The following is an 18780-nucleotide window of genomic DNA, read 5'->3' as shown; positions in this document are numbered from 1 at the left end:
ATATATTTACTGAGAGCGTGACCATAAGTGTAATTGGATATAAGTTTAGAAGTCTTAACATGGATCCGTTTTTATGCAAGGAAAATTAAAAGATTGTCTCATGCGTACATGGCCTGAGTTGTGTTCTAGTAAAGAGCTAGTCTGAGATGTCTGTTGTTTTGTCTTTTGCAGATGCTCTGCACATGTTGGACAGGTATCTTTAACTTAGTGAGACAGATTTCCCCAGTTAAGTTTAAGTGATTTGTTCAAGCTCAAAGTAAACTTGTTAATTACTACACGAATGTCTCACTTAGTGAGACAGATTTCCCCAGTAAGTTTAAGTGATCTTTTCAAGTCCAAAGTAAACCTGTTAATTAGTACACAAAGTAAACTTGTTAATTAGTCAAGTAAACTTGTTAATTAGTACACGGTTTCTTCAGCAGTACCTCAGCATCAGGACCAGGAACCTATGGCAGATAATCTGGTGCTGCTCTTGACCAGCTGAAAGTACTGAAAACTGATCTGAGTTAGAAACTGCATCTATCCTGTCTTCAGGAACCATCGCCAGAGCATAGAAGAGAAAAAAAAAAAACAAATCCTGAGATTATGTTGTACATACGCATGAAAACACAGTTTCTTCTCACATTTCTGTATCTTTTTCCTAAGTTTTCCTTGGTCCACAGTCTTTTTTTTTTTCTCTTAACATCTGAACTCACTGTACCAAGATTTTAATAACCCCTACTCCTTAACAAGTAACCAGATGTGTTCCCCATATTTCCCAGCAAACATTAGTTTATCGTTTAGTTATTTGCTACTCTTATCTAGCAAATATTAGTTTATTATTTAGTTTATCAGTTTGTATGTCATTTTCCTTTCTTGAAATCTCCTCCTAAGAAAGACTCAGAGACTGAGACCAGAATTTACAGCCACCAGCATTTGATAATAGGGATGGGACCTCAGGGTGGACTGTGGGGAGAGAAACCTAAATCTCCAACCACAGAGAATGGTTGAATAACACATACCGTCTTCACATGTTTCATACCCTGTAACTGTTCCCATTATTTGATGATATGGGAAACTGCTCACAACATACTTTATTAAGTAAAAAAAGGAAACGTATTATGTGAAATGCCCCCCAAAATACATCCTTCTTTCTCCTTCCCCAGAAATAAGACTGGAAGAATATACCTCAAAAAATCAAAAGTGTTTCTATTGGAGTGGTTAGATTTCAGTTCACTTCTATTTTTGTGCACAACAGTGTTGTTCAAATTGTGTATGATAAACAAGTTATTTGGCATAGCTCATATGAAAAGCAGTGGAAGGAACATTGTCTAGGTATCTGTTGTTTATCAATAGTGATTTGATTTAAAACTGAAAAACTGCAAGCTGCTTAGATTCAGAAACTGATCTCCTAAACTGGCATGACTTGGTTTGGACCAGACGGTGGCCAGATGTGGGTCACAGGAGAAGTTGAATAGATTCTGAGTGTTCTTGAGTACTTTGGTTTTAATGTAGCAGGTAAATAAGAGCTCAAAAAAGGATGTATGTGTATTAGTTGCTCAGTCATGTCCGACTCTTTGTGACCTCATGGACTATAGCCTGCCAGGCTCCTCTGTTCATGGGATTTTCCTGACAAGAATACTGGAGTGGGTTGCCATTTCCTTCTCCAGGGGATCTTCCTGACCAGAAATCGAAACTGTGTCTCCTGCATTGCAAACAGATTCTTTACCATGTGAGCTACCAGGGAAGCCCCAAAAAAGGATAGGTGATGTTTAATAAGAAGGAAAAGAAGCCTGCTACAGAAACAAAACCAAGAGTGAAATTTATGGTTGTTAAGCAAGAGACTTGGATCATTTAAATTTTATTTACTTTTCCAAATGCTTTGATGACCTGAGACCAGTGTGCATTTCCAGTAGAAAGGCTCATGGAAGGATAAGTATTTTGTGACTGTTGACAAATACTTAAAAGTATTTGGCTTTTTCAGATAACTTATATTTTAAAATACATTTAAAATAACAGGAATAGAATTATAATCTTTAGCAACTTTTTTCTAATTAGGACCCAGTTTATGGAAAAGGAAAACTTGGAGAAATCCAGGGCCTTATTCTGGGAATGTTGGATACCTTTAACTATGAACAGGTAAGCTACTTTCTATTTCTGCGCCCATTCTAAGGTAAAAAGAAGCTTTTTTTTTCTCTTTGCACCTATACTTTTTCTTTAGAAATTACCTTCTGTTTAGTGCAAGTTTGAAAGATTGAAGTGTATGGCTTTCTAATTTTAAAATTTCTCTTGACCTTAATTAATTTATATTTTGTATACATATACACATTTATTCTGAAATGTGTAATTGCAGCTTTTGAATTTATTTTATTCTTTTGATTCATGGGTGGTGGGACATATATATTGTTTTCCAAATGAAAAATATAAGAAACTTTCTTGGAAAATAATGGAATATAAAGGTATAATTCAAAAAAGGAAGGGTCAACATGAGTATAGAAAAATTGCAGAATAAAATTAGTGTTCTTTTAAACATTCTGAAACAGTTAATCACCACTAACCAGAAATAGTTGTTCAGTTCAGTTCAGTTCCTCAGTCACGTCCAACTCTTTGCGGCCCCATGAGTCGCAGCATGCCAGGCCTCCCTGTCTATCACCAACTCCCAGAGTTCACTCAAACTCATGTCCATCGAGTTGGTGATGCCATCTAGCCATCTCATCCTCTCGTCCCCTTCTCCTCCTACCCCCAATCCCTCCCAGCATTAGAGTCTTTTCCAGTGAGTCAACTCTTCACATGAGGTGGCCAAAGTATTGGAGTTTCAGCTTTAGCATCAGTCCTTCCAGTGAACACCCAGGACTGATCTCCTTTAGAATGGACTGGTTGGGTCTCCTTGTAGTCCAAGGGACTCTCAAGAGTCTTCTCCAACACCACAGTTTAAAAGCATCAATTCTTCAGTGCTCAGCTTTCTTCACAGTCCAACTCTCACATCCATACATGACCACTGGAAAAACCATAGCCTTGACTAGACAGACCTTTGTTGGCAAAGTAATGTCTCTGCTTTTGAATATGATATCTAGGTTGGTCATAACTTTCCTTCCAAGGAGTAAGCGTCTTTTAATTTCATGGCTGCAATCACCATCTGCAGTGATTTTGGAGCCCCAAAAAATAAAGTCTGACACTGTTTCCACGGTTTCCCCATCTATTTCCCATGAAGTGATGGGACCGGATGCCATGATCTTCGTTTTCTGAATGTTGAGCTTTAAGCCAACTTTTTCACTCTCCTCCTTCACTTTCATCAAGAGGCTTTTTGGTTCCTCTTCACTTTCTGCCATAAGGGTGGTGTCATCTGCAGATCTGAGGTTACTGATATTACTCCCAGCAATCTTGATTCCAGCTTGTGTTTCTTCCAGTCCAGAGTTTCTCATGATGTACTCTGCATATAAGTTAAATAAGCAGGGTGACAATATGCAGCCTTGACGTACTCCTTTTCCTATTTGGAACCAGTCTGTTGTTCCATGTCCAGTTCTAACTGTTGCTTCCTGACCTGCATACAGATTTCTCAAGAGGCAAGTCAGGTGGTCTGGTATTCCCATCTCTCTCAGAATTTTCCAGAGTTTATTGTGATCCACACAGTCAAAGGCTTTGGCATAGTCAATAAAGCAGAAATAGATTTTTTTTTTTTTTTTGGAACTCTCTTGCTTTTTCCATGATCCAGTGGATGTTTCTTCCCTTAACCCGAAACTGCCTGTGGCATTAATTCTCAGTAAGAGCCAGCTTGGTGTAATTTTTCTTCATGTACTTCAAAGTGACTCATGAAGCCACCAAGGAAAATTGCCATTTAGACATGTAGATACAATGACAGAGCTTTTCTTAGGGTGTTGTAAGAACTGTAGTTTTGTTAAGTAAGCATAGCACAAGGAAGCTGATTCCCTTCAGGCACAGAGTCCATGATGGCAAAAGGAAACTGAGTGCAAAACAGAAGGTTTTTACAAACTTTGGAAGAAGAAGAAAAGATGGAGTTGAGTGGAAAGAATTAAAATAGACCATTAGAACGAAAAGCTCTGCATTATAGATAAAGTTTAAGGACAAGACTGTGTAGCAAGGAGGATGAACAGTATATCTTCCCCTTTGGGACTGACAGAAAAGAATCCAACTGCACATCAAAATGATATATCTGAATGTTGAGAATTAGATGTAGTAAGAAGACAATACTTTATAAACACAGGGAACCTTAAATGACATAATGTGATACTGTGAAATATCTCTATGTGACTTAATGACAGATGTCACAGTCTTGAGTAGATTCCAATGGCTTTTAAGTGCTGATCGGAAAATGTGATCTCTTGCCCAAGGGAGATGAAAAATGAGTAATGACCATTAGCTTTTCCAGTGAAAGGTTAGTGTGGAATATTGCCATGGATGCAGTTTCTATTTTAAAAATCAGAGTATTTTTTTAAACAATTTGTTAGAACTTTAAGCAATTCAAAGAGAGCTTGGTATATAAGTGTAATAAATAAGTAGATTTGGGTTAATCCAGTCATCTGAAAGCCATCAGGACTGAATTAAGCCACAAGAATGGCAGAGCACTCATTTCTCCATAGTAACTAGTGACAACCTTTTAATAATTATTTTGAGACTCTTGATGTAGTACTTATCAGTACTTGTACATTGAAGTTAACCACTCAGGTCTGAGGTGCTTTGATGTTTATTTGATCGATTTTATGCCTTTGTAGTATATTCCAATTCAGCTGTAGTTGAAAATGAAACAAGGGCAGTTCTCCACTCATCCCCTCCATCTCTTTCCCTTTATAAACAACTTTTTGTTGATTTCTTTTTATTTTGGTCGTTCACAGACCCTGCTGGAAACGACAACTAGCCTTCTAAACCAAGACCTCCATTGGTCATTGTGTAACCTGAGAGCTTCAGTTACCAGAGGACTGAATCCCAAGCAGGATTACTGCTCTATTTGTTTGCAGCAGTACAAGAGACGCCAGGAAATGGCTGATGAAATTATTGTCTTTAGGTAAGAGAGGGAAGGAAACGTAGTACATGTGTGTGTACATGCATTGCCAGGCAGGAGCACGTGTGACACACAGCCCCAGTCAGCCATTCTGGCAGCGAACAAACCAAGGCAGAGTTCCTGTTCTCATAGATCTTATATTCTGCATAGGGGTCAGGGGGAAAGAGTATTAGAGTGGTCAGGTCATAAGTAAGTACAGGTAATAAGAGATATGGAGAGAAATAACACACAGGGTAAGGGGATGGGAAAAAGTGTTCAGGGTGAGAATGCTATTTTAAGATACCATAATGAGGAAAAACATGTCTAAGAAGTGACATTTGCACAGAATGAGAGTGGTAGGAGTGAAGGTTAGGAATATATTTTAAGAGAAGAGCTAACTTGCTGATGTATCAGATGTGAAGTGACAGGGAAAAACATCTTCAGCCCAAGCTACTGAATGAATGTGGTACCGTCCTCATTTAAAATAAGAAGGAACAGGCATGAGAACCGGGGGAAATCAAGAGTTTTGTCTTGGAGATGTTAGGTTTGAGATGTCTTTTAAACATTTAAGTAGGAATGTCAGGTAGACAGTTATTCTAGTCAGAGATATGTCCTGGAAATATAAATTTAGAACTCATCAGCATGTAAATGATATTTAAAGCCACAATGCAAAGAGAGAAGAAGTCTAGTGCAAAAGTAGGAGGTTTGATCTCAGGAGGAGACCGCTCATCCAGAATATATAGATAGAGGCAATGTAAGATGGACTCTAGAGCCAGGCTTTAAACCTTGAGTTCAAACCTTGACTGTGCCACTTCCTAGCTATTCCAGTGAAGTTGCTCAATCATGTCTGACTCTTTGCAACCCCATGGACTGTAGCCTGCCAGGCTCCTCCATTCATGGGATTTTCCAGGCAAGAATACTGGAGTGGGTTGCCGTTTCCTTCTCCTAGCTATTAGACTTTGACAAGTCATTTCATCTCTTTACATCTTAGTTTCTTTATTTGTAAAGAGGGATAATAATGGTACCTACCTTCTAGAGTTTTTGTGAAGATTAAATGAGATAATTTACATAAGACACTTAAAACCATACTGACATACAGTAAGCATTGTATAAGTGTTAGCTTCTGTTTTTACAGATAAAGATTGGTAGATTTGGTGATTAGAAGGGAAATTATTTCTTATCACATAAAGAGCCCATTCATTCAACAACTGTTTATCAAGTACACTATATGTCGGTACTGTTAGAAGGGATAGGGTACCACATGAACAAAACAAAGGTTTTGCTCTCAGAGTTTACACTCTAGTGAAAGAGATAGACAAGTAAAATGCCAGATAGTAACTAACAGGGTTTAAAAAAAAATAAAGCATGTTAAGTGAAATGTAGAGAGTCTGGGGGGGAAGATATTTTATGAAGAGTGGTCAGGGAGAACACCACTATTAAGATGATTATGGACAGGTAGTTAAAAATGAATTAATAAAAATATAATTACCATGAGTAAATATGGTATAGAGGAGAGATAACCTTGGGAACTAGTAATTTGTGAAAAGTTGTTAGGGAAACTTAAGTGACATTTGAGCAGAGACTTAAGGGAAGTTTCCATGCAATATCAGGGTAGAGTGCTCCAGGCAGAGGATCAGCAAGTGCAGAAACCGTGAGGCAGGTGCTTGGCATATTTCTCTGGTAGTGAGTGAGCAGGCTAGCATTGCCTGAGCAGAGTGAAGGGATGATGATGAGAGATGACTTCAGCAGCCAAATCATGTAGGAAGTAAATCATTATGAAGAGTTAAACTCTTACTCTGAGATGAAAAGCCATTGGATGGTTTTGAGGATAGGATGACACAATATAATCTATGTATTGAGGACCACTTTGACTGCTGTGGTGAGAATGGACTGCAGAAGATCAAGTGTGAAAGTGGAATGACCATTTATGCTAATCCAAGTGAGAGATGGCCCAAGATGATTGTAATGAAGTAAGCGGTGGGATTCTGTATATATTCTGAAGGTATAGCTGACAAGATCTGTTTATAGATTGTATATGAGGTATGAAAGAAAGAATAGTTTTTGGCCTGAGAAACTGGAAGGCTCTAGTTACTATTTATTTAGATGTGGGAGGTTGGATGAGAGTGTGCATTGAGGGGTTTGGTGGAAGTCAAGAATTTGGTTTGAGGCATGTTATATGTATGGGGGAGGATAGAGAAAAGGAAGATTTTAAAGACTATTGAAGAGAGAAAAGGACTGACTTCTGAGATGGTCCAACGTTTCAGGTTGGAGAAATGAGAAGGAATCAGTGAAGCTGACTTAGAATTGTGCTCAACACTTATTTCTGGAAGGTTTATTTGGTAGCGTAATGTAATTAACAGGGAATTTCTTCATAGTAATAATGTTAGAATTTACTGTATAGTAGTAACATTTTTGTGAATGCTTATAAATCAAATCATGACTCTTGAATTTGATGAGAAATACCACTCATGTTATTATCAAATGACTTATATAATTATTATTTTCCCCAGTTGATGTTGTTCAAACTGTCTAAAAATGTTTCATAGTTTGAGAAGTGAGCAGAAGTCCAACTCACCCCTGGGTGGTTTGTAGTCAGAGAACTGTGATGCTATTGTACTCACAACTGAAGTGTACAAATACGTGAGTCTGGATTTTAAAAAAGAGAGGGGAGCAACAAGTAGATCTCTTTTCTTATTTCTTAACCTATATACCCACCAGTGCATTTCAGCTTACTGGAAATAATTATCACTTTTGAATACTGTCTAATACAATTTAGGTTTATGATTTTATGATAATAAAGAGTGTCAGTTGGTTACCTTCATTTTGCAGCTGTGGCCATTTATATCACTCATTCTGTCTGCAAAGCAAAGAGTGCACCATAGAAATTGAAGGGCAAACAAGATGGACGTGCTACAAATGCAGCTCAAGTAATAAAGCAGGAAAGCTGAGTGAAAATTCATCTGAAGTTACGAAGGGAAGGATAACCCCATCACAGGTAAAACTTGTTTTCATGTCAAGGTGGAGAAGGAAATGGCAACCCACTCCAGTATTCTTGCCTGGAGAATTCCATGGACGGAGGAGCCTGGCGGGATACAGTCCGTGGGGTTGCCAAGAGTAGGACACGACTGACTATCACTCACTCATGCAGATAGTCTTTTCTTAACAGTGTCTTTTAGACCTGGCCTCATTTTTTTTCACGTCTTTTCAGGCCTCAGCAAATTTACTTAGTCTTCTGTTTCCTGCACCGTCCTCCATGCTGCCCTATCCTATAGTTGATGTTAACATCGCTTAGTGAAATGTTGGACCCATTGCTTTTTTTTCTCTGTTTTTGGCTTGAGAAACTGGAAGTCTGTAGTTGCGATTTATTTAGATGTGGAAGGTTAGAAGGAAGCATGCATTGGAGATGGAGTGTAGAGAAAAGAAAGATTATAAAGATTATCGAAGATAGAAGGATTGACTTCTGAGGTGACCCAACATTTCAGATTGGAGAAATGAGGAGGAATCAAAGATGTTTTAAAATTATGTTTAAATCATCTAACTTATGCTAAATCAATTAAGCTTTCAATATTAAGTCAGAAGATAACCCAGGGAAAAAAACTCTGACCTAGCTTCTCCCAGATAACAGTTCAGAGTTTCTACACTCCAGTGGTAGCCACTAGTATCCATATTCATCCAGTAAATACATAACCATGTGCCAGGCACTATGTTAAATGCTAGAACAAGACATTTGTCTTAAGGAATTTGTATGACAACGAAATTATAAACAGATTTCCAGTAAGTGTTCTCCAGTTCTCTCTGACACCAATTACATGGTGTTTTTTCCATATTCAGTTCTGACACCAACTCTGTCAGTTCTCTGGGTTCCAACTGTATGCCCAGTAGTGCCATTCAGTTCTCACACCGACCACCAGGGATTAGTGTCAGACTTTATATATTTAAGGGTCCATTCCCAAGAGACTGTCCTTACTTCAGATACCAGTTACAAATAGGGTACCAGATTACATCCTGTTCTATCTGACTTGACAAATTTAGGGGTCCCTATGACCCACTCCCCCAGGTTTAATAATTCAGTAGGACAACTCACAGAACTTGGGAACATGCTTTATGTTTACCTGTTTATTATAAAGGATAGTCAGGAATAGCCATATGAAAGAGATGCATAGGGCAAGGTAAGGGGAGAAAAGGGTGCCCAGAGCTTCCATGCCGTAGCTTGGCACACCACCTTCCCAGTTATCGGTGTGCTCACCAACCCGGAAACTCCTTGAACCTCAACATTTAGGGGTTTTTATTGGAAGTTTCATTAACTAACCATGATTGATTAAATCACTGGCCATTAGTGCTTAGACTCAATATCTAGCCCCTCTCCCCTCCTATATGGGGATTGGGGAAGGATGGGGAGGGAAGAACTGAAAGTTCTAACTCTCTGGTCATGGCTTGATCTTTCTGATAACCAGCTGCCATCCTGAAACTAGGGGTCCCCAAGTACCAGTCATCTCATTAGCATTCAGAAGGCATTCTATCACTCAGGAGAGTCTGAGGGTTTTAGGAACTATGTGATAGGAACCAGGGACAAAGACTGAATGATATTTTTTATTATACCACAAGTACTTACAGATGAACTGTGCTGTAAAAGTAGATAATGAGCAGAGCTGATCTAGACATGAGATGTCATGGAAGATTTCTTCAAAATGTTAGTTAGCTGCCCCCGAAGCAAAAAGAGAAGATAAAAGTTTAAGCACAAGGATAGGCAGGAGGAGCAATATTCCAAGCAGAGGGAACAGTATATAGAATAAACAAAGCACCTCTGCAGGAACTAGACATTGAGTATGACTGGATCCAGAGGGTGAAAGAATGGTATTATGTGAAATTAGTAAGTAAACAAGGACCATACTAATTATTTTTATGTTTGTGCTAAAGAAACAAGACATTGAAGGGCTTTAAAGAAGGAATGATGTGATATGATTAAAATAGTTTTTTTTTTTTAAGAATAGTGCTTTTAAAAGAATTGCAGTACAGAAAATGAATTGAAAGGAAAACAAGAATAGGTGGATGTAGGGAGACCCAAGAATATTGGAATTATTTTGTTGAAAGAAATAGTAACTTGTACTAGAATGGTGGAAGTTGGGATGGAGAAAAGAGCCATATGTGAGATGTGTTTGAGATGAGTACAAACATCAAAATAATTAATATGGTCCCTCCTACCTCACTAGCTTCATCTCATACTGCTCTTTCACCTTCTAGATTCAGTTATGCTCAACTTTTAAATCTATATTCTTTTCTGCTTTACAACAGGTAACCTATATTTGAGAGGTAGAATTAGTAGGACTTGGTGATAATTAAATTGGTTGGTGAGGGAGGTAAGACAGAAGAGTCAAAGATAGTACCCAAATTTCTTATTTGAACAACCAAATGGATGGTGGTACCGTTTACTGAGATAGAAAGCAATAAATAAAGAACATACCTGAGAGTAAGACAGAGAATTCATTGTTGGACTTAGAGATGTCTGCTGGATATACAGATGAAGATGTTCAGTATGTTTCTGGATTGAAAATGTTATTAGTCATCCAGTGCTTCCTTGTTCGCATTTAGGAAAAGAAAATCAGGTCCTGTGATTTCTAACATCTTTCCAAGCTGAATTCAAATGCAGATGTGGGAACCTTTATTTATGTAGATACCTAAGGCTTTGCATTTCGGTGCACTTCAGTTTTTTTTCCCTCTTTCAGGTATATTCTGTTCATAAACAGATTGTGACTGAATGCATATTATTGCCTGCATATTACCAATTAGATTTTTTTCTTTCTTCCTAGATAGTCCCCAGAGGCTAAAATATGCCTTTTTTTCCTTTTTTAAAAAATAGTTATATATATGCACTTATATTTTTTAATACATAATTTACAAACAGTAAATTCACTTCTGCAAGTTTTGACAGCCTCCTTTACAATCAAGACATAGAGCAATATTACCACGTCCCTCAAAAGTCCCCTATAGCTCTTTGTAGTCAACCTCTCTTTTCACTCTCCAACCCCTGGCAACCACTGATCCATTGGGAGTTATTTAATACTAGGTGAGATAAAGATTGAGGTTCTTTCTTTTGAATGAAGGTATCCATTGAATTGCCTTTGTGCCTTAATCAAAAACCAATTGACCTTGTATATGTGGATTTATTTCTAGACTTTCTATTCTATTCCATTGATCTATATATCTGTCCTTGCTCCTAGACTGTATCTTTATAATAAATCTGGATATCAGTTGTGTGAGGCCTTCAAGTTTGTTCTTCTTTCTAACATTTGGCTATTCTACTTGCCTTTCCATATAAATTAAAAAATCACCTTGTCAGTTTCTCCCAAAAATATTCATGCTGGGATTTTATTAGGATTGTGTTTACTATATAGATAAATTGGGGGGAGAGTTGACATCTTAATGATATTGAGTCCAATCCATTAACACGGTATAGCTCCAATTTATTTAAATTTTCTTTGATTTATTTCATCAATGTTTTTGGCATGTAAATCTGGCATATGTTTTATAAGGTTCATTTCTAAGTATTTAATGATGATATTACATATTTTACTGTTTTATATTTTACTTTCTAATTGTTCATTGCTAAAATATAGAAATACAATTTATTTTTGCATATTGACTTTGTATCTAGTGACCAGTGGCCTTACTAAGCTTACCTATGAGTACTTTTTTGTATATTTTTTGGTATTATCTGCATAATCATATCAAATGCAAATAATGACTGTTGTATTTGTTTGTTTCCAGTGTTATTTCTTTTTCTTGCCCTATTGCATTGGCCTCTAGTACACAATTGAATAACAATGGTGAGAATAGACATCCTTGTTTTGTTACTGATTGTAGAGGAAAGTATTCATTTTTCATTATTCAATATAATGTTAACTCTAGGCTTTTGGTATGTAACCTTTGTATCATGTTTAGGATGTTCCCTTTTACTCCATGTTCTGTTGAGAATTTGTTTCAAGAATGGATGTTGAAGACATTTATACTACGTTGGTTGCTGTGTTTCCATATCTGCACACCCCACACAAGAAAGTAATCTATTTCATTGACTTTCCTCTTGCCTGCTCTCAGAACATTGAGAAAAGGGAAATTATTTTGAAATTGGATCCTTATGTCAAAGGAGGCTTCATTTCTGAGGCTATCCTATACTGCACAGCAGAAGAAATGAATCCAACCTTTTCATTTCTTTAGGAAACTCCAGTGTGATTACTGATCATCCTCTTGAAAATCTGTTTGATGCTTCCTAATTAATAAAGGAAAATAGAAGGAGAACTATTTTGGATTCCTTATATTTTCTAGCTGTTTGTCTCCTTTGGCTTCTTTAGTAAGATTTTGTAAAAGGATCTAGTGGGTTGGTAATGCAAGGAAACAGAAGATGAAATTTATCAAATATATGCTTTAGATGTGAATATGATAATCTTCACAACAACTTTAGCTGAAGGAGCTGTATGTAGCTCAGAGAAGGGGGACCAATATTTGAAATCAAGTTTTTAAAATCATCATTACTCTCAGTTTTCCTTCTTCCTGACTATTCTATTTTTAGTATCCTAACTTTATTGAAATCTGGTAAAGGTTATTTTTAAAGTTCAGTTCAGTTGCTCAGTCGTATCTGACTATTTGCAACCCCATGGACTGCAGGATGCCAGGCTTCCCTGTCTGTCCCCAACTCCCAGAGTGTATGCAGTCAGACTCATGTCCATCAAGTTGGTGATGCCATCCAACCATCTCATCCTCTGTCGTCCCCTTCTTCCACCTCCAATCTTTCCCAGCATCAGGGTCTTTTCCAATGAGTCAGTTCTTTGCATCAGGTGGCCAAAGGATTGTAATTTTGCTTCAGCATCAGTCCTTTCAATGAATGTTCAGAATTGATTTCCTTTAGGATTGACTGGTTGGATCTTCTTGCAGTCCATGGGACTCTCAAGAGTCTTCTCTAACACCACAATTCAAAAGCATCAATTCTTCGGTGCTCAGCTTTTTTTATAGTCCAACTCTTACATCCATAGATGACTACTGGAAAAACCATAGCTTTGATTGGATGGACCTTTGTTGGCAATGTCTCTGCTTTTTAATATGCTATCTAGGTTGGTCATAGCTTTTCTTCCAAGGAGCAAGCATCTTTTAATTTCATGGCTGCAGTCAACATCTGCAGTGATTTTGGAGCCCAAGAAAGTAAAGTCTCTCACTGTTTCCACTGTTTCCCCATCTATTTCCCATGAAGTGATGGGACCAGATGCCATGATCTTAGTTTTCTGACTGTTGAGTTTTAAGCCAACTTTTTTACTCTCCTCTTTCACTTTCATCAAGAGGCTCTTTAGTTCTTCACTTTCTGCCATAAGAGTGGTATCATCTGCATATCTGAGGTTATTGATAATTCTCCTGGCAGTCTTGATATTCCACCTTATGCTTCATGCAGCCTGGCATTTCGCATGATGTACTCTGCATATAAGTTAAATAAGCAGGGTAACAATATACAGCCTTGACCTACTCCTTTACCGATTTGGAACCAGTCTGTTCTTCCGTGTCTGGTTCTAACTGTTGCTTCTTGATCTGCATACAGATTTCGCAGGAGGTAGGTAAGGTGGTTTGATATTCCCATCACTTAAGAATTTTCCACAGTTTGTTGTGCTCCACACAGTCAAAGGCTTTGGCATAGTCAATAAAGCAGAAGTAGATGTCTTTCTGGAACTCTCTTGCTTTTTCGATGAGCCAGCGAATGTTGGCAATTTGATCTCTGGTTCCTGTGCTTTTTCTAAATCTAGCTTGAACATCTGGAAGTTCATGGTTCATGTATTGTTGAACCCTGGCTTGGAGAATTTTGAGCATTGCTTTGCTCGCACGTGAGATGAGTGCAATTGTGTGGTAGTTTGAACATTCTTTGGCATTACCTTTCTTTTTTAAAGTACAATGATACTGTGTTGACTGTGCTAACTTAAGATTTCTTACCATTGTATGAACCAGTCACATTTTTAATTGTAAGAAAATTTTCAATGAAAATACTAATTCTATACATGATGGTTTTTATTAAGCTTAATTTCATGAGAATTCTACTTTGCTCTAATTTCCCTCAAAAATCTGTCGCCCTTGGTTTGACTGGTTGGATCTTCTTCCTAATCTGTGCATGGAGAGAAACAGACGTGTGTGTCCCAGTGACTCCAAAATCAAGCTGAGATTGCCAGTCAGCTTCCACCTGTTGCTTTCTATCCTCAGTAAATAACTGAATACATTTGAAACTTTTCACTGCCTTTGTAATATGATCCTTCTGTCAAATAGCTTTTTATTTCGTCCTTTTCCAAGCCTTGAGATGACTGACTTTTTACTTCTTCAGTTACTGACTCTTATTCAACAGGATACAAGTAACCCTCAGACCTGTGGTTTTCTTGGATAAAATGTTTTTTCTTGCCTCTCTTACATTCATTTCTGTTTTTCACAACTGATCAATATATATCAGCCATAACTCTGACATGTCAATTTTCTCCCAACAGTTCTACACAAGTATGATTGGATTTACTCTCCCAGAAAGTCTGCTTTCCTCTGGAACAAGTTTTTTATTCTTTGCCAGGAAATGTAACAGAAATGACTCAGATTTCTTTCTTTCCTCTCTTATTATCACTCCCTCTCCCCTTAGGTTTACAGTAGGTCAATCAGGATATAAGTCCAAAGAATAGACCTTATAAGTTGAATTTTCTGTTTTGTATCCTCTATATATAACTCACAGATAAAATATGTTTGAGAAACTAATTTCAACTGAAATACTCATCCTGCTTTTATCTTAGATTATTCTTTTATTAAATTTATAGTAGCAAATAACCACCTTCATTGGCACTGATTAGCATTAGAAGAAATTAACTTACTATTATTCATTTTAAAAATAATAATTCTTGGCCAGCAGGCAGCTTAATAGCAATTCAAAGAAATATAATGAAAAATTTTCTAGATTTTAGTTTTAACATTAATAACAGGGCTTAAAGCTCTTGAGAGCTGGCAATAAGCTAACACATTATTATGTGCCAGAAATATTCCAATTGTTATTCCTCTTAAAAAACTGAGAGCACACACGAAAAAGAAAACTATAGGCCAATATCACTGATGAACATAGATGCAGAAATCCTCAACAAAATTTTAGCAAACAGAATTCAGCAACACATCAAAAAGCTTACACACCATGATCAAGTAGGGTTTATTCTAGGGATGCAAGGATTCTTCAATATATGCAAGTCAGTCAATATGATGCACCATATTAACAAATTGAAAGATTAAAAGTCACATGATAATCTCAATAGATGCAGGAAAAGCCTTTGACAAAATTCAGCACCCATTTTGATTAAAACTCTTCAAAAAATGGGCATATAAGGAACCTACCTCAACATAGTAAAGGCCATATATGATAAGCCTAGAGCAAACATTGTTCTCAATGGTGAAAAACTGAAAGCATTCCCCCTAAGATCAGGAACAAGACAGGGATGTCCACTTTCACCACTATTATTCAATATAGTTCTGGAAGTCCTAGCTATAGCAATCAAAGAAGAAAAAGAAGTAAACGGAATCCAGATTGGAAAAGAAGAAAAGCTCTCACTGTTTGCAGATGACGTGATGCTGAACATAGAAAACACTAAAGATAGTATCCAAAAATCAGTGAATTTAGCAAAGTTTCAGGATACAGAATCAATACACAGAAATCACTTGCATTTCTATATACTAACAATGAAAAATCAGAGAACTTAGGGAATCAGTCCTATTCACTGTTGCAACAAAAAGAATTAAATATCTAGGGATAAACGTACCTAAGTAGACAAAAGAATGGTACACAGAAAATTATAAGACACTGATGAAAGAAAGATGACATAAACAGATGGAAAGATATTCCATATTCCTGGGTAGGAATAATCAATATTGTGAAAATGACTATACTACCAAATGCAATCTACAGATTCAGTGCAATCCCTATCAAATCACCAATGGCATTTTTCACAGAACTAGAACAAAAATTTCACAATTCATATGGAAACACAAAAGACCCTGAATAACCAAAGCAGTCTTGAGACGGAAGAATGGAGCTGGAGGAATCAACCGTCCCAATTTCAGATTATACTACAGAGCTACAGTCATCAAGACAGTATGGTACTGGCACAAAAACAGAAGTATAGACCAATGGAACAACCAGAAATAAAACCCATGCACCTATGGGTACCTTATTTTTGACCAAGAAGGCAAGAATATACAATGGTGCAAAGACAGCTGCTTCAATAAATGGTGCTGGGAAAACTGGACAGCTACATGTAAAAGAATGAAATTAGAACACTTCCTAACACCATACACAAAGATAAACTCAAAATGGATTAAAGACCTAAATGTAAGACCAGAAACTATAAAACTCTTAGAGGAAAACATAGGCAGAACACTCGAGGACATAAAGCAAGATGCTCTATGACCCAGCTCCTAGAGTAATGGAAATAAAAACAAAAGTAAACAAGTGGGACCTGATTAAACTGAAAAGCTTTTTCACAGCAAAGGAAACTACAAACAAGGTGAAAAGACAACCCTCACAATGGGAAAAAAATAATAGCAAATGAAACAACTGACAAAGGATTAATTTCCAAAATACACAAGCAGCTCACACAACTCAATGTCAGAAAAAAAACAACTGAATCCAAAAGTGGGAAAAAGACCTAAACAGACATTGCTCCAAAGAAGACATACAGATGGCTAACAAACACATGAAAAGATGCTTAATATTACTCATTATTAGAGAAATGGAAGTCAAAACTGCAATGAGATGTTACCTCACACCAGTCGGAATGGCTGTCATCAAAAGTCTACAAACAATAAATTCTGGAGAGAGTATGGAGAAAAGGGAACCCTCTTGCACTGTTTGTGGGAATGTAAATTGATACAGCCACTATGGAAGGCAATGTGGAAATTCCTTTAAAAACTGGAAGTAAAACCACCGTATGACCCAGCAATCCCACTCGTAGGCATATACCTAGGAGGAAACCAAAATAGAAAAAGATGCATGTATCCCATTGTTCAGTGCAGCACTATTTACAATAGCTAGAACATGGAAGCAACCTAGATATCCATAGACAGATGAATGGATAAAGAAGTTGTGGTACATATACACAATGGAATATTACTCAGCCATAAAAAGGAATGCATTTGAATCAGTTCTAATGAGGTGGATGAACCTAGAGTCTATTATACAGAGTAAAGTAAGTCAGAAAGATAAATGCCACATTCTAATGCATGCATACAAAATCTAGAAAAATGATACTGAAGAATTTATTTACAGGGCAGCAATGGAGAAACAGACATAGAGAACAGACTTACAGACATTGTGAGAGGGGAGGAGAGGGGGAGATGTATGGGAAGAGTAACATGGAAACTTACATTACCATATGTAAAGAAGATAGCCAACAGAAATTTGCTGTATGGCACAGGAAACTCAAACAAGGGCTCTGTATCAACCTAGAGGGGTGGGATGGGGAGGGGAATGGAAAGGAATTTCAAAGGGAGGAGATATTTGTATATCTATGGCTGATTCACGCTGAGGTTTGACAGAAAAAAACAAAATTCTGTAAAGCAATTATCCTTCAATAAAAAATAAATTTTTAAAAATAATAAATTTTTTTAAAAATGAGAGCATTTGGAGACTCATTAGAAAGTCTTACTATGTGTAGCTTGATATCTTTTTCAGATTTGGATATATCATCCCTTTTCAGTAAATGACCAGATACAGCAGTCAAATATGAGAGTTTTTTGTTTTTTCAGTGAGAGAGAAATATGCAAAGAAGGGGATTGAAAATAAACATATAGATGCCTAGTCATTCTTAACAATCGCAAAAGGAGAGAATGAAAAGAAATAAGCTGATACTTTCCCTGGTACTTGGAGTTTGTTTTATTTCTTGGTTTTTAGAATTGTATAAGAAAATGTTTGATTTTGGCGGATAAATCTACATATAATGTCAGATGGAAGTATTTACAACTTTGAAGAAATTATTCAGTAAGTGACATTTATTAATACTCACTGGGCATAATTTTCTGTTAATCATTGTACATTGTTTATTTATCCCACTATAAATTGGAGATTTGTTTCACATGCTATTTAATGAAATAGGAAAACTGGTATTAAGGCCCTGTTTTCATTGCTCTGTTTTCACAGAATGTTAGCTCCCTGTTATGTTAGATTCAAATGAAAGTCTAAAAAATGGATTTTGAAGATAGAAGCATTTCTCAAAAGAATACCTTCTAAATTAAACTTAGAAATGAAATGAATATTATTATGTCTCAAGTGCAGAGAGGTGACAAATAATCCTAACATAAATGCATCTTTTTGAGAAGACTTATGTTCATTTTCCAGTATTCTTGTTATTATGTACTAGTATTAAGTGATTCATTACTTCAGCTCATATATAATGTATACCTTGTTATTGTTATTCATTTGCTCAGTTGTGTCTTGCTCTTTGTGACCCCATGGACTATAGCACACCAGGCTTCCCTGTCCTTCACTATCTCCTGGAGATTGCTCAAACTCATGTCCATTGAGTCAGTGATGGAATCCAACTATCTCAACCCTTGTTGTCCCCATCTTCTCTTGCCCTTAATCTTTCCTAGCATCAGGGTCTTTTCTAGTGGGTTGGTTCTTCGTGTAAGGTGCCCAGAGTATTAGAGCTTCAGCTTCAGCATCAGTTCTTCCAAGGAGTATTCAGGGTTGATTTCCTTGCTGTCCAAGGGACTCTTAAGAGTCTTCTCCAACACCACAGTTCAAAAGCATCAATTGTTTGGCACTC

The 18780-nt window shown here is 37.0% G+C and overlaps 1 protein-coding gene across 15 annotated transcripts in view; it reads left to right on the top strand.

The window, feature by feature from the left end:
- Window positions 1-18780, top strand: part of VPS8 (VPS8 subunit of CORVET complex) — a 299937-nt gene that overhangs the window by 218476 nt on the left and 62681 nt on the right. For all 15 annotated transcript variants that reach the window (XR_009601662.1, XR_009601661.1, XM_060419760.1 and 12 more), the window contains 3 exons: window positions 2038-2118; window positions 4830-4999; window positions 7805-7970. Coding sequence is in view for 13 of the 15 variants with exons in the window: in XM_060419760.1 (XP_060275743.1) it covers window positions 2038-2118; window positions 4830-4999; window positions 7805-7970 (417 nt within the window). In the remaining 2 variants the exon portion in view is untranslated. The remainder of the gene's footprint in view (window positions 1-2037; window positions 2119-4829; window positions 5000-7804; window positions 7971-18780) is intronic.

Source organism: Ovis aries, chromosome 1 (assembly GCF_016772045.2).
Source record: "Ovis aries strain OAR_USU_Benz2616 breed Rambouillet chromosome 1, ARS-UI_Ramb_v3.0, whole genome shotgun sequence".
Taxonomy (NCBI): Eukaryota; Metazoa; Chordata; class Mammalia; order Artiodactyla; family Bovidae; genus Ovis; species Ovis aries.
This window is presented reverse-complemented; position numbering and strand designations above follow the sequence as displayed.